The sequence below is a fragment of the Aethina tumida genome, chromosome 1 (assembly GCF_024364675.1).
Source record: "Aethina tumida isolate Nest 87 chromosome 1, icAetTumi1.1, whole genome shotgun sequence".
NCBI lineage: Eukaryota > Metazoa > Arthropoda > Insecta > Coleoptera > Nitidulidae > Aethina > Aethina tumida.
The window spans coordinates 67,433,598-67,448,678 of record NC_065435.1 but is presented as its reverse complement, the minus strand read 5'-3'; the positions used below and the strand labels follow the sequence as shown (position 1 = coordinate 67,448,678).

General features: G+C 28.7%; 1 protein-coding gene and 2 long non-coding RNA genes across 6 annotated transcripts; 2 read left to right on the top strand and 1 right to left on the bottom strand.

The window, feature by feature from the left end:
* Nucleotides 1-1,217: 1,217 nt before the first annotated feature.
* Nucleotides 1,218-6,038, top strand: LOC109608697 (aminopeptidase N). Of its 3 annotated transcripts, none has more exons than XM_049961914.1 (13): nt 1,218-1,288; nt 2,323-2,393; nt 2,443-2,775; nt 2,828-2,983; nt 3,034-3,333; nt 3,393-3,576; nt 3,794-4,213; nt 4,267-4,450; nt 4,502-4,767; nt 4,821-4,915; nt 5,052-5,192; nt 5,247-5,328; nt 5,812-6,038. In XM_049961914.1, exons 1-13 carry the CDS (start codon nt 1,280-1,282, stop codon nt 5,980-5,982), a joined length of 2,412 nt encoding a protein of 803 aa, XP_049817871.1. In that variant the 5' UTR covers nt 1,218-1,279; the 3' UTR covers nt 5,983-6,038. The 3 variants fall into 3 exon arrangements, with proteins under 3 accessions (XP_049817871.1, XP_049817872.1, XP_049817873.1); XM_049961915.1 differs by lacking the exon at nt 1,218-1,288 and adding an exon at nt 1,290-1,378; XM_049961916.1 differs by lacking the exon at nt 1,218-1,288 and adding an exon at nt 1,493-1,532.
* A 4,346-nt stretch (nt 6,039-10,384) lies between these two features.
* On the bottom strand, nt 10,385-13,707 carry LOC109608741 (uncharacterized). Of its 2 annotated transcripts, none has more exons than XR_002192315.2 (3): nt 13,586-13,707; nt 11,140-11,218; nt 10,385-11,077 (listed from the first exon to the last, which is right to left on the bottom strand). It is a non-coding gene; the product is annotated as an uncharacterized LOC109608741 (long non-coding RNA). The 2 variants fall into 2 exon arrangements; XR_007547085.1 differs by having other exon boundaries at nt 10,385-11,071.
* On the top strand, nt 12,851-13,521 carry LOC126264346 (uncharacterized). The gene is made up of 3 exons (XR_007547086.1): nt 12,851-13,144; nt 13,269-13,358; nt 13,417-13,521. It is a non-coding gene; the product is annotated as an uncharacterized LOC126264346 (long non-coding RNA).
* Nucleotides 13,708-15,081: the final 1,374 nt, after the last annotated feature.

The window sequence follows — 15,081 nt, the reverse complement described above, 5'->3', positions numbered from 1 at the left end:
GCTATTTTAACAAGTATATATAATGATTATTGTTTTTCATTTTTTCTTGAACAAAATTGTAACAACTTGCTAGTTTACAGCATTCCATTGCTCTATGTGAATTTCAGTCGATTATTTTCTAGCGGTGTTCTGCAGTTTCTTGTATTATTGAAATATATAACATAAAAAACCGGACAAGTACTGGCTATGAGTTAATTAATATTGATTGAGTAAAAAAATTGTTGTTAAAAAACAATCCGTTTTTATCGTCAACTCAAATTAAAAAGCCGATCTATAAAAAGGTCCCTGCATTCTGCTAAGAATGTGAAGGACGTATTTCGATTTGCTCAAGATCACGTACACTGGACCACATTGGAGATGGGTAGTTTTTAGTGATGAGTCTAAATTTAATTTACTTAAAAATAACAGTCCTGCTTATGTTAGACTTCCTACAGAAACAAAATTACACAAAAAGTTTGTTATACCCATTGTGAAATACGGTGGTGGCTCATCGTATAGAAGGACACGGATTGATTTATGTATATAAAAAACAACAATTTGCTTCCATATATTGAAAAAACAATGAGATTAAAAATTGTGTCGGACAGTTTAAAATAGCATCGGCCGTCCCTATCTCCAGACATAAACCTTAGAAAACATATGAAATCACACTGATAAATACTACTCTTCATAGCAATTCAAAAAGTTTGGAAGAATATATGATACACATTAATATTATGTATTAATGTTAAATTAAATGTTACTTATTAGTCAATAAAAAAATCTTTGAAATTTTAAAAATTGTTATATTTATGATCAACTCGATTCAGAAAAATCTTTAGAACATTTAGTAAATTAAAAAATATTAATTTTTAGAAAAAAATTTATAAAACAACATTTGCAAATTATTATTCAGAAAGTTGATATAATAATAACCTGTATTGAATATGATAATTTTCCACTTTTAGCTTTAACAGCAGATATTGATATTATTGCATTTGTTCAAAGAATTTTTGATCTGTTTATTTTCGGAACGTATCCACCACCTGCCAGAAAATGGAATATTCTGTACATAACCCACAAAACAACATAGAAAACATTTAATTTTATAAACTAGCATTTTATTTTTATGCTATGCTCATTAATCATTAAAACAATAAACAATTTGAGTTTTATTTTACTCATTTCATGTGTTCACCAGTAACAAGTTGCAGTCGTTGAAAAACGCAGTGTCTGAGCAGGCCTCAAGTTTTGTTCGTCAAACTGTTGCAATGATTAAATTTAAATTTCCCGCCACCATATGTCTTGGGTGAGTCCATAAATTTAAGGTTAAAAGGAAATAATGCACTTCAATATTTTTTAACAAATTTCAATCATTCAATAAGAAAATTAGATTTAGGTTTGTATTTTATACTTAGCATGAATCTTTTCTTCCTATTATCCATTTAGATAAATGCGAATATTTTATAAGTGACGTATACGTTGAACTGATTAACGAGTCAAATATTTTTAGATAACAGTTATCAGTTAATACTTTCACGATTTTAGCTAAGGTGAGCATTTAAGTAAATTATATACTTTCAAAAAACCCATTATTTTACATAAAATTTCTCAACTAAGTTTACCGTTAATAATTACAACATATGTATGTATATTTTTTTATGGAGTTATCACTTAAAATTAAAATTAATAGTGTAATAATGAATATATTAATTTAATTAATAAATACGCCTATTATAATTGCTTAAATAATTTTCTTTAATTTTATATATTCAAATATTACTTTTTTTAGAATATGTTATGGTTGTAATTTATGTTAAATTTAGTGGATTTATAAATTTTTTGTTTATTTACAAACATTACATTGTAAGATGATTAGTGAGATAAAATTAAATAGTACGTTATCGAACTAAAAATGTAATTACTTAAATGAATAATAATTATTTTTATTAATTATGTTTAGTTTTCTGATATTTACTAATACTAATTTCGTTCTTTATTTTTTTAATACATCTTCTCTATGTTAATGACAATAAGAAATTTCGGATTAAACGTCAATAACAGTTTAATGTAAATTTCAACTAGCATTAAATAACATCTTCCATTTTAGGTTTAGGTTTAAAAAATAAATAATTATTTGCCTTTTAATTTAACTTATATAATCTTTATTAACAAGCTTAGCATATATTTGTTCTACAGACTTGGACGATAAGAATCTTGTCTTAAAACCATTCGGTACAATACACATAGTTCACTATAAAAAAACGTTGGATTTCAAATTACTGAATCGAAAAATTATAATTTATTATATATAGTTAACTAATCTTTATTTGACTGCGGTAGACACTTGTTACAATGGCTGATTTGGAGATCGACGAAAGATTACCAAGAAACATTGAACCATCACATTATAGGTAAGATTCCATAACAAATTCGATTCAGTTTTAAAAAACAGTATTTTAGAATTAAACTGATTCCTGACTTTGAAAATTTTACAACAACCGGAACCGTGAGAATCAAATTGAACGTAATTGAAACAACTTACACCATAATATTTAACATAAATGAAATAGAAATTGACGGGTCGTCGTTAAGAGTGACGTCGATCAGCAACAATGAACAGGTGCCCATTGCCAGTCAGGAGTATCTTGAAGGATACAGGTACAAGATCACCTTAGACAAACTGTTGAAGGCCGGTGACGAATATAATTTGGATATTATTTATAAGGGAGTCCTCAGCAAACATCTGCAAGGATTTTATCGCATTACTTACGAAAACCAAGAAGGTGTCGTAAAGTATGAGGCATTAAACAAGTAATTCACAATAATTACGTGATTGATTTTGCAGGCGAGGAGCCAGCACTCAATTCTCGCCGACGGATGCGAGACGAGCTTTCCCATGCTTTGATGAACCGTACTTCAAAGCTCAGTTTACCATCAGCGTGGCAAGACCGGCCGATATGATGTCTCTTTCAAATATGCCCCTGGACAGAACCGAAATCTTGTACGTCTGTTATAAATCAAATAGAAACTAACTAATTATTTAATTTTTAGGGTTGGAAGTGAGAATTGGGTGTGGGACCATTATACAACAACACCTAAGATGTCAACATACATAGTCGGATTTATAGTCGCCTGCTTGAAAACTAAGTCTCCTATGAAGAATCTCGTTCGTGTTTGGTCCAGAGATAGTTTGGTAGAGGACAGCGAATTTGCTACCCAATTGGCTCCCAAGTTGTTGAGTTTTCTAGAAAACTATTTTGCTATAAAACTTCCTTTGAGTAAAATCGACTTCGTCGCAGTACCAGAATTCGGATTCAGTGCGATGGAAAACTGGGGTCTCATCACGTTCAGGTTAATATACACAATATGCTACCAGAATATTTTGGATGGTTATAGTTTGTTTTTTATAGGGAGAACGCGTTACTTTCTAATAAAGTGCACGGTACCGTCGGGGAGAAGATGAACATCGCCTTGATCATGGGACACGAGATTGCGCATCAGTGGTTTGGAAATTTGGTAACCCCAATGTCCTGGAACGATCTGTGGCTGAAAGAGGGATTCGCCACGTATTTTGAATATTTGTCGGTTGAACATGTAAATATAATCAACTCATACTTGGGGTTTTCATAAATAGAGCAAAATTAAAGGTATTTATGATATTAAGTTAGACATCCTCTGAGAGTGCTTGTTGATACGACTCCATTCCTTAATATTTCCCATAACAGCATGTGCATGAATCAATTTTAATTGTACGCTATTTTTGAAAACCCCGTTTCATAGTCCTATCCGTGTCTTGAGTTGAAAATTTTAGGTAATGCCAGTTTGGAACATAATGAATAATTTTATCGGGGCGGAAACTTCGAGAGCTTTCGAAGTCGATGCTTTAAAATCAGCCAGACCGGTTTCTGCCAATCTCATAAACAGCCAACAGATTAGAGAAACTTTTGACAATATTTCTTACGCGAAAGGAGCTTGTTTGGTTAGGATGATCCATCACTTGATGGGAAGTACTTCCTTTAGAAACGGGCTAATTAATCTATTGGATAAATATCAATACAGTAACATCTATTGCGATGATTTGTTCGCGTGTTTGTCAAAGGAAACGAGCAAAGATGAAACTTTGAAAGATCTGTCGATGAAGGACGTTTTGGATTCTTGGGTCAAACAACCCGGATTTCCAGTTTTGAATGCGACGATGGACTATGATAATTCCACATTAACTTTGTCTCAAGTATTGTAAAAGTCTCATAGTTATACCTTCATAAATTATGACGTAAATTTTAGAAAAGGTTCTTCTTCAATAGTTCTGAATCGGATGACTCTTTGTGGTGGATTCCAGTATCTGTTGTTACCGATGAAGAAGATACTTTTGACTGCACAAGGGCTAAATTTTGGTTAAAAGGCGAAAGAAAAGCCAATTACTCATTGAACGTAAAAGACTGGTATTTATTAAATATTTACACAACAGGTTGGTATCTATTGAATTGTTAACACCACAATTACGCAACATATTTCCTAGGATATTACATTGTGAATTACGACGAGAAAAACTGGAATGCCATAATAAATAACATCACTAAATTTCCTGAACAGATAATAACACAATTAATAAATGACTCCATGAATTTGGCAAGAGCAAATTTGTTAGATTATAAAATTCCTTTTAATTTATTGAAAGCATTATACGTAAATAATTCAATAATAAGCTACAGATACATTCTAAACAATAAACTCAAGTTCCTAAATAATATTCTATTAAATACTCCTGCTTGTGATTATTTAAAAGTAAGTACTACCATTATAATTTTAATATAAATAATATATTCCTTTTGTTATAGAATTTCCCATTTTTGATTAGGACTAAATGCACCGAAGTTTCCAACAGGCTATGTGAGAGTAATTGTGCATGTGAAGTGTGTGTTTCCTATAGAAAGTATGTATTTTTTAAATGGGCGTACGTCTGAAACATTTGCGTCGTTTAAAAAATTCACAAATCATCAATTATATTTTTTTACAATTCCCATTTTTAAACCTAATAATATTTCATAAGTGTTTGTAAATATTTACAGAAAATTAGCAGTACTTGTGGATGATGACAATCCTCGCGTACGGGTTCAAGATGCAGCTAACGTTTTTAGTTTATTGGCGTGCGAAAAAACGGACGTAGCTTTAGAATTCTTACGAAACAACTGGTTCAAATTACAAGAAAGGTATATTTATACATATTTTATCATATTCGCAATATTAATATGTGGCTTTTATAGATATGGTAACGGTTTTCGCATACTCGCCAAAATGGTAACCTGTATATCACCATATATGAACACTAAAGAACAGTTAAACAAGGTAATTTTTTATTATTTTGCGTCGAAGAATAGATAAGAAACACTGGTGACCCCGACGTCACTGATTGCGAGGATCCAATGGAAAAGTTGTCTTATTGTCGAGTATTGAATAAAATGAGGTTCTTGCTTGACTGTGATGATCCAAGGAAGCAGTCGGTTCAAAAGAAAAGAGAAATAAGGCTAAACCGGCAAATAAGAATAATCAGAGACTAAATAGAAAAGTGGGCCAAAGTAAGCTTGAAATAAAGCGCCCTAGACAGTGTCATTTCTAATAAAAACTTACGGTGAAGTTGTCAGGTCTTTGAAAACAAACTATGTTTCGCTATTGTGATGAGGGTTTAACACTTTATGACATTTTCACCGAAACAACATTGGCACCAGCTGATTCGGTTAAAGGTGCGACTTGGAACGCGAGTTCTAGTCGGGATCACCAATGTTGATAGGTTATTTTATTGTGAGATATCATTTTATTATCATTTTTTAGTTTATGGAATTTAGAAGAGATATTAAGGATTCTATGAGCACAACGGTAGAAGCATTTGATACAGCTATTGAAACTATAACATCCAATATCAAATGGCTAGAAGAGAACTACCAAGGTATCGAACGTTGGTTAATAGAAAACACTAAGGAAGTGGATATGAACTTAATTTGAAACAACTATATTTATTGTTATTTTTTATGTCAAATTATATTTTATTTTTAACTGTTGTTTCCTGGTTTTATTTCTGTTGTTTGAATGAATTAATCAATTAAAACGACAAAATATTACTTTATTAATAAATGAGAAAACATTGTTATCTAATAATAATACTCTGGCAAATAAAGTTCAATTTTGGCTAAATGAATAACATTTAATAATATTAGTACTATCGGCATCATATTTATATTCAATATATCCCTGTACCTATATGGATCCTTGTGTTCTTCTATATGATGAAAAGAGCCTATTTCAGAATATGAAATATGTTTCCCATATTATAATCGTTTCCACTGTTCCAATCCAATCAAGCCTAACAATATTGGTAGAAAAAAAATGTTTTTTTGAAAGTTTGTGGACACTTCTCATCATTCTCTCTAAGTTGGCTTTAAATTAAGTCGGTGATCAACAACAGAAGTTTTAAACCAGTAATAAAACTGACAACACCAAATTTATTTGGAACTTATTAAATCAAGATTACATAAAATTAAAGTTGCAACTTGCAACGTCAAATTTATAATTCTCATACGGTGAGGTCGGCCATTGTCGTCTAGAAAACCGAAATCTGATTCAAATTATTAAGTAGATAGAATAATAATTAGTTGAATAGTCAAGTCGTGATATCGTACATCATTCATAAATTCTGGATTTGTTATGAGTCCTTACACTGCTTCAGAACGACCTCCATAAGCAACAACTGAAGCCATATTCTATCCATGACAACTTTCATGCCTTATCCAATTTGGCTATTCGATTGATATAAAGTGTAAGTACCTAGACTCATAGGTAAACAAACAATTACGCCATTCGGTTCCATATGCGGTGATCGTTGGTCCATGCTATGAGGGAAATCCAACGCTCCCTGTATAACAGGGGGTTTTGAAAACGTTTTCTGACTCTAACACCAGTTTCATACAATTCGCTTGTGATAGTAGACAGATTTACAGTGATTATAACGTCTGCACAAAGCCTGGAGGAAGAGAATGTTTCGTCTAGCAGAAATAATTAGAAAACGATTCTCCCTTTTGTTTTCGATTCAAAGCAATGAGACATTATATATTTGGGCTACTTGTTGTAATATTCAAAATATTAAAAATATTTAGTCTAGTGTTTAGTGTATTTTATTATTTAATTTTAATAATAGATAACAATATAATTAATTTCCTATAAATACATAAAGACATTTTTCAATATAGATAATAAGCAATTTATAATAACACAGAAAAAATAACATCATTAATTTTATTGTTATCTCTTAATATTAACAGTTTTTAATAATATATATAAGTTATTTCAATTTAATTAAGTGCAGTGTTTTTCTTATTGCCAATTTATTATAATCGAGCTCAAAAACAGTCTAAAAAGTGTAAATAAAATTAATATCATTTACTTTAACGAGGCAATAATGAACAAAAGTATTCTACAAGAATTTTACATGTGCTTCGTTATGTTAAAAATAATGGGACTTTTTCCATATTCTTTCAATAATACTAAAACGTTTATGGTTTGTAATAAACAAAGCATTATTTATACAGGAGTTACACTGATTATAATATTTGGGATGCAGTTAGCCAATATGAATGACTGTGCTTCTAGATATAAAATCACTGATTTATTATATTCAAGTTTGATGAATGTACACTGGATTTTGATTTTCATAGTTAATTATGCAAAGCCTGGATATTTTAAAAGAATAATTGAAAGTTTAAACAAATTAAGTAAATATAATAAATCAAAAAATGATAAAATTATGAGACGTTACATAATTTTAAAAGGAATTACCTTAAGTATATACTTTTTATTAGATTTTGTGATACCGTTATCTTTTGAAATAAACTATAATTGTACATTAGCATATTATATTCAGTATTTTGTCAAAATGAGTTCAGAGGTTGCATATGTATTCGTCATATCCAAAATAACAAATTGTATGCATTCTCTCAAGGATAAGTTTAAAACAAATAGTGTTAAGAAAACAGGAAAGTGCTACAAAGAAATAATGTCTCTAAAATTATTGTTTTTTAAAAATAATCAGTATTACAGTTTACCACTGTTAATGACTTACGCTAATTATTTTATAGAAATGCTGTTCATATTTGACATGTTCACAGACCTAGACAGCATAGAAACGGCTTTAAATTTTGTATTAGAAAAATACGATTTAATAATTTGGTGTATTGCACTCACAATAGAATCGGTTTCTCTTATATATGTTTTAGAAAGTGCTACTGAAACAGTAAGTTGTCAGACTTGAGCCTCAGTTTTGTAGAAACTGATTCAGATTATCTTCAGAGTTCAAATACTCTTTTTTTTCTTAAACTGTGAGACCAAAAATAGTTTTGCACAAAAAAAAAACTTAGAAAAAGAACTATTGTGAACTAATGTACATACCAGATGATCCGAATCACTGTTTTGGCTATACGTTCATTCAAAAACTATTTTAATTGATCATCATTTATTGTTATTATTTTTAGATGCAGTATTGTATTAGCGAATTTGAAAAATATATGAAAACATCTTCATTGGTATCACAGCCAAATTTAAACACAAAAGTACGTAACTATTCAATTATTATTTTCTTATTATTATAAAAAATCAATAATATCATTGGTATCACTAAGAGATAATGAGAAGGGAGAAGACCCTATTAGAAATAAACAAAAATTAATCCACATAAAATATTGTGACATACACAATATTTACTTTCGTTAATTGCTTATACTTTTGAATTATCAATACTGTAGTTTAATGTTATTAAACAGGAACTTGTAGTCATTAATAGTCAATAGTACGTCTGTTAATCAATATTTTTTTAAACAGTTATAAAAAAAGTTTGAATATTTCCATGTTAAAAACCTTTTTTATTATTTCATTAGTAACATTTAGTTTTTTTCTATATGCGTATCCTATTTTTTTAAGTTCTACATTTTGTTATTAAATTGTATTGAAAAATTGTTTTACTAAACTAAACCTATATGATTATCGATTAATTAATATTTCTACTTCAGCTGAGAAGTGTCAATTGAAGGTGATGGTTTCATTTTACATTTCTTTGATTTTATGTTAAATGTGAAAGTAATTAGTTTGAAAATTCAACAAAAATGTATCAGACTACCTAATAATTCCACCACTAACAAATCTGTTAAGTTTCAAACACAAATGATTCTTACTTTCCTTTGATTTTAATTGAAGTTGTTTTATTTAATTTTTTAAAAAATTGTATTTTCTTCCCTACAATAATATTTTAGTCAATAAATAAACCAAAATAATCAGATTACCTTTTGGTTGATTAATAATAAAAGTCCAACAGAAAATGAAATAAAAAATGTTAAAATTTGTAACAAACCTTACTCTACAAAAGCTATTCAAAGTTTTCTCCTTTGACCTGGAAGCAAACTTGGACTCTAGTTCCAACGTTCTTCCTTGATGCCGTTCTTGGAGACGCAGATTATAGGCAACCGTTGTGATCCGTTCACGGAATTCACAGATATATTGTATAAGAATAGAATATAAGAATAGATTATTAAAACCTTCAATTTGTTTTTCGTAAAATTTCTAATGTAATAAAAAAATATATTTATGAAAAGTATATACAATTGGTTTTTATTTATCTTATTTATAAATCATTTTTTTTTTCAGAATGCATTGTTTTATTATGATAACTACTTAAATCCGCCTACATTCCGCCTATATAATATGTGTGACATGAATTGGACTTTTATGACATTGGTAACAAATTATAATATTACTAATTTTTAATAAAAAACAAACATTTTTTCAGATGATGTCCTGGTGGTTATCTTATGTTATTACGCTGATGCAATTTAAAATGAATGGAGATGATTATTAACTAATAGAAATGTAATAAAATTGTAATTTATGTCTTATGATATATCCACAAAGAGAAACAAATACATGTTATCTAACTCAATTTTAGAGAATAAAATAAAAATATATTAAAATTTAACTAGTAGTTGATTAAATTCCTTTAAACTACTAAATATAAATATTATATTAATCAAAAGGCTATAACTATATAATAGTATGTTAGTACAGTAGAGACTATTAATAGTAAAAAGTAGATTTGGCAATATTTAGCAAGAAAGTTTGATAATAAATTCGAAAAATATATAATAATATTTTTCAACATCTTACGATAACGAAATATAATTTTTATTTAAAATATAAAAGAATCTTATTTAGTAATTTATTTAGTAATAAATCATTTAATTAAGTTTTAAAAATGATCCATTTGCAATTAGTAATTTTAAACAATTAACGCCATAAGTAAATCTTGAATATTTCTATTTGATTCCAACATTCGCGAATGTGCTTTAAAGTTGTGCTGTTGTTTCAATGGTAAAGGAACTGAGGCGTACCTCTGGTCAATGAGATATCTTCAAATACCGACACAATCGTAATTTAATATAAAACATATTTATTTGGTGAAATTTTCAAGAATATTATTTTTTCAAAAACTATATATGCTGTGTATTTACCACACTATAAAAAAATTCAAAACAATTCCTTATTACTGATGATAATGATTTAAATAATTTAGTTGTTTTTCTTATTTTCTCGAGTGGTACAGTTCACAATTATGCTTTTACATTATTTAAGTGAAGTTGAAATTAATAGGGTTGTGATAGCGACAGGAACGTTACAAAGTGTGATAATTAGACTTGTAAGGAAACAAAGAAAAACGGGGGCAACATTGGGTTATGGTATGGAACGCTGCGCTGTATTCTAATGAATCAAAGTATGGTTTCCATAATGAAGTTAGGACGTGGAGTGCAAGAAATTTTCAAATGCATCGCGGATTTATCCAAGAAGTTCACGCTTTTAGAAGTGGTTCAATAATGGTTTGGAGTAGCATCGCTCTAGGACGCCGGACGTCATTGTAGAGACATCATCACAAAGGAAACGAAGAGGTAGGAGCGGAGTTCCAGTTTTTAGACGACAAAGTATGGCCTCATGAAGTGTTCTTAACATGATGAGGGAACTTGAAATTTTGCATCTTCCTTTGCCATCGATGTCACCCGATCTGAAACTCATTAAACGCATATGGGATGTTGTTCAAAGGCCGTTAGATACTCTCGAACCGGTTCCTACCTCACTTCTGCAGTTACGGGATGTCTTATTTCAAATCTGTGACGAAGCATGCCTCATCATATTCAAGCTGTTGTGGAAGCTACAAGATATTGAACCGATTTTCAAAATCTTTCATTTTGCAATTATATTTACTTTAATTAAATCAACGAACATTGAAAATGCATATTTGACAATTTTTAAACTTTTCTCTTTTTAACCGAACTTGCAAAGTCCCCTATTTTTTGCCGGCAGTTTGCTTTATTGTGTGTGTGTCTGATGGATTTAGTGGTGGAGAGATTTTTTAATATTATATCTCTTTTTCATTATGGCATGGTGTCAACTAGTAATAACACGAAAAAATTTAAGTTAAGAAATGAAATTGACGTGGTAAAATTTTTACTAAATAAATGTGTATTTCCAGTTTACATTACTATAATAAAATGTTTGTTGTTAAAGAATTAAACTGTCCAATTCCTAATTTGAATACGTTAACAAATACGAGACAAAAAACCATGGAATTAATATATCGTGGTACGAAAACTTTGATTTGCTAACAAGAAGTACAGTAATGACTAAATTATTTTGCTGGCTATGCTATTTTCAATTACATAACAAAAGCACTGATCATTCGAATAGTATATTGTTAATTATGCGTATATAAAAATAAAATATTATTTTTGTTCTAATATAATGTGCCTGATCAGACTCGAAATTCACGAGCCGCCATTGCTTTAATATCATTAATTTTATTTATATCATTCAATAATAATAATAATAGACTTATGAATAGCAACTTTGTTTCTTCAGTTTTCATATTTACAATTTATTATTATTCGGTTTATCAATGACGACATCGTAACTAATAGTTATCATTCAATAATGAAGAAAAATATTTTGGAAAAGTTTTACGTGTGCTTCATTATGTTAAAAATTATGGGTCATTTTCCGTATTCTCTCAATAACACCAGAACTTGTGTGATATGGAATATCTCCAGCACTATGTATACAGGAGTCGCATTAATTATAATACTTTCAATGCTGTCGATTAATGCGTTTAATTGTGTTGAAGAAGAGAACCTCTCTAAATTATTATTTTTAATCATGACGCATTTACATTGGATTTTGATTTATGTAAATAATTATAGAAAGCCTGGATATTTCAAAAGAATAGTCATAAGTTTGAACAAATTAAGTAAATACAACGAATCAAAAAATGGTAAAATTATGAAAAATTATCTTATATTAAAAGTGATTTCCTTGTTTATTTACGTTTTCTCTGACGTTGTGTATGCATTATTGGATGAGCCAAATTATTATTGTTTAATATCGTATTATATTCAGTATCTCATTAAGACGAGTTTCGAAATAGCCTATGTATTCGTTATATCCAACATCACAAATTGTATGCTTGGTATTAGCAATATACTAAAATCACAATGTGTTAAAAGAACGGAAAAGTGTCAAAAAGAAATAATTTTTTTAAAAATACTCTTTTTAAAAATTGATCAGTTTTATAGTTTTCCGTTACTAATGACTTTCGCTAATTTTTTTATTTCAATGTTATTTATATTCAACATTTTGGCAGGCATGAAGAGCATAGAATCTGTTTTACACTTTATGATAGAAAATTACTATTTTTTTATTTGGAGCGTTTCACTCACAATAGAGACGCTTTCTATTGTATGTGTTTTAGAAAGTGCTACAAAAATAGTAAGCTTATAAACACTACTTCGGAACATTGGTTCGGATGACCTGCGCTATAATAATATGGTATTTTTTAGATCGACATAAAGCCTCATTATGAGCAAAATGCATTTGATATACAAAATGTGTGAACTGTGCAGTAATTGCAAAGATTATCCGAGTCAATGTAGCCTAAGATGTGTCTCCATTAGTCGCCTTTTATGGGTAATTATACCAATTAATATTTTAGGTGCGAGACTGTATTTATGAATTAGAAACGCATATAAACATATCCTCATTGACATCACAGCAAACGATGGCTTCATCAAAATTATACAATAAAGTAGGTAATTCTATTTTATACACATTCAAATTGAAAGTTAAATTATATTTAAGTATATTAAATTGAAAAATATAAAAACTTTACGAAAATTAATTAATTAATAGTTCTTTTCAATGAATTTCAGAGAGAATTATTTTATTGCGAAAACCATATAAATCCTCCTGCATTTAGATTATATGACATGTGTGAAATAAATTGGAGTTTTATTGGATTGGTAGACAATACAAATATCTATTAACTAGTGTTGAATAATTAAAAGAAAAATTTTTCAGATGGTGAACTGGTGGTTGTCATATTTTATTGCACTGACGCAATTTAATAAGTAGGTGACAATAAAAATTGATTAATATAAATTACTAATTGTAAAAATCCTTTCTGCGTTGATATATGATAATATATAATTTTTTAATGTTAATTGATAATGGCTTTATTCATACGTACCTTTAAAATTTAATAACTGTGTTTTACAGAGAAACCTTAACATGTGTTTGATTCATGCCACCCCCCAAAAGACCCTCTGCCCTTATCATTTCTTCTCTAGTTAGATTTGTTCGCTCCATAGTTAATTAGCACTATACTGACTTATATGAATAAAATAAAAGGTAAACAATGTTTTTTATAGGAAGAATTAAAAAAATTGTCAACGTAGTAATGTTTGGTTTCATTTTAATGGAAAAAAATACAAGTATAAAATTTACTGTCGGTTGTAAACCGTCTAAAATAATGATAATGTAGTTGTACTATTGTATAGATAGCAAATAATTGACCCTATAACCTTGCCCACATTGTCTAAATTTTTAAACAAAAAACTATCCCTAGACATTGCTGTTGTGTGTAGTTTTATATTTATATGTTACTCTAAAATTTAATAAACCGAGTTTTAACATATTTACCAGCTTTGATTAAATAAATGTGGAAGTTTATCTTATCTATATTTCCTGATCAGATAAACATTTTTTTAGGCGATATATTTTTGCCACTTTTGACATCATGATACTTTCCTCCTTTATTGTCTTCATCAGTTCCATAATGTTCCACACCACCAAAATAAGACAATATCATCAGACAAAGTATTAAATAATATTTCATTTTTATTTATTTTTCTTGTGTAGAATAAAGAAAAACAATAGAATATTGCATTTTGCAAATCCTAATTTGTATAACATATTTTATGCATTGGGATAATTAAAAAAGTTAACAGACGATATTTACATTAGCTGGAAGAAACTACTTCAAGACAGGAATAAATCCGGTTCTACATGAAAATCCTGTTTGTTTTTCTTTTGCTGTTTCTGGGCAACCTCCTGTATTTTGACTATGTAATATGTATGATATAAATTGAAGCTTTACTGGATTGCTAAACAACTCATTTTCATTTTTCAATGTAAAATAATTAAGAGAAACACCTTTTCAGGTGATAAACTGGGTTGTAATATTAAATTGTTTAATACAGATTATTGATCGTAAAAATCGTTCTTGTTATACTTGATTGTTATAAAGTCGATACTTATACTTACAGTAACAATTTCTAACCCTTACTATTATAAGTAAATATTTTATCTTTATTTATTTTTCTTGTGAATAATTAATTAATTAATAAAAATATACCTAAATTTCATTTTCAATTAAGACATTGGGATAATCAAAGAGTACATCAACAAACATTATTTACGTTTTACGTCAAAGATTAGATTAATTATTGTATGTTTTATTAAATATTTGTAAATTGTAAAGTCTTATGCATTTTAAAAACACAATGTGTATGTTATAATTGATTTATAAGTTTTCGTCAAAATTTATCTTGATTTTTCAAACAATTTGAACAAAATTTTAAGGAAAATTTATTGAATTGCTGCTCCGGCTGCTGAACATTGAATACCACTAGACTGAATTGTATCTAGAATTTGTTTAAATATTCCTTTTGAAATAGTAAATTC

What these genes read in the sequence shown, in the direction of transcription:
- LOC109608697 (XM_049961914.1), top strand. An exon ending in AATATTTGTCGGTTGAACAT is followed by an intron (nt 3,577 to 3,793) that starts GTAAATATAATC and finishes TGAAAATTTTAG; the next exon opens with GTAATGCCAGTTTGGAACAT. An exon ending in CTGCTTGTGATTATTTAAAA is followed by an intron (nt 4,768 to 4,820) that starts GTAAGTACTACC and finishes CTTTTGTTATAG; the next exon opens with AATTTCCCATTTTTGATTAG.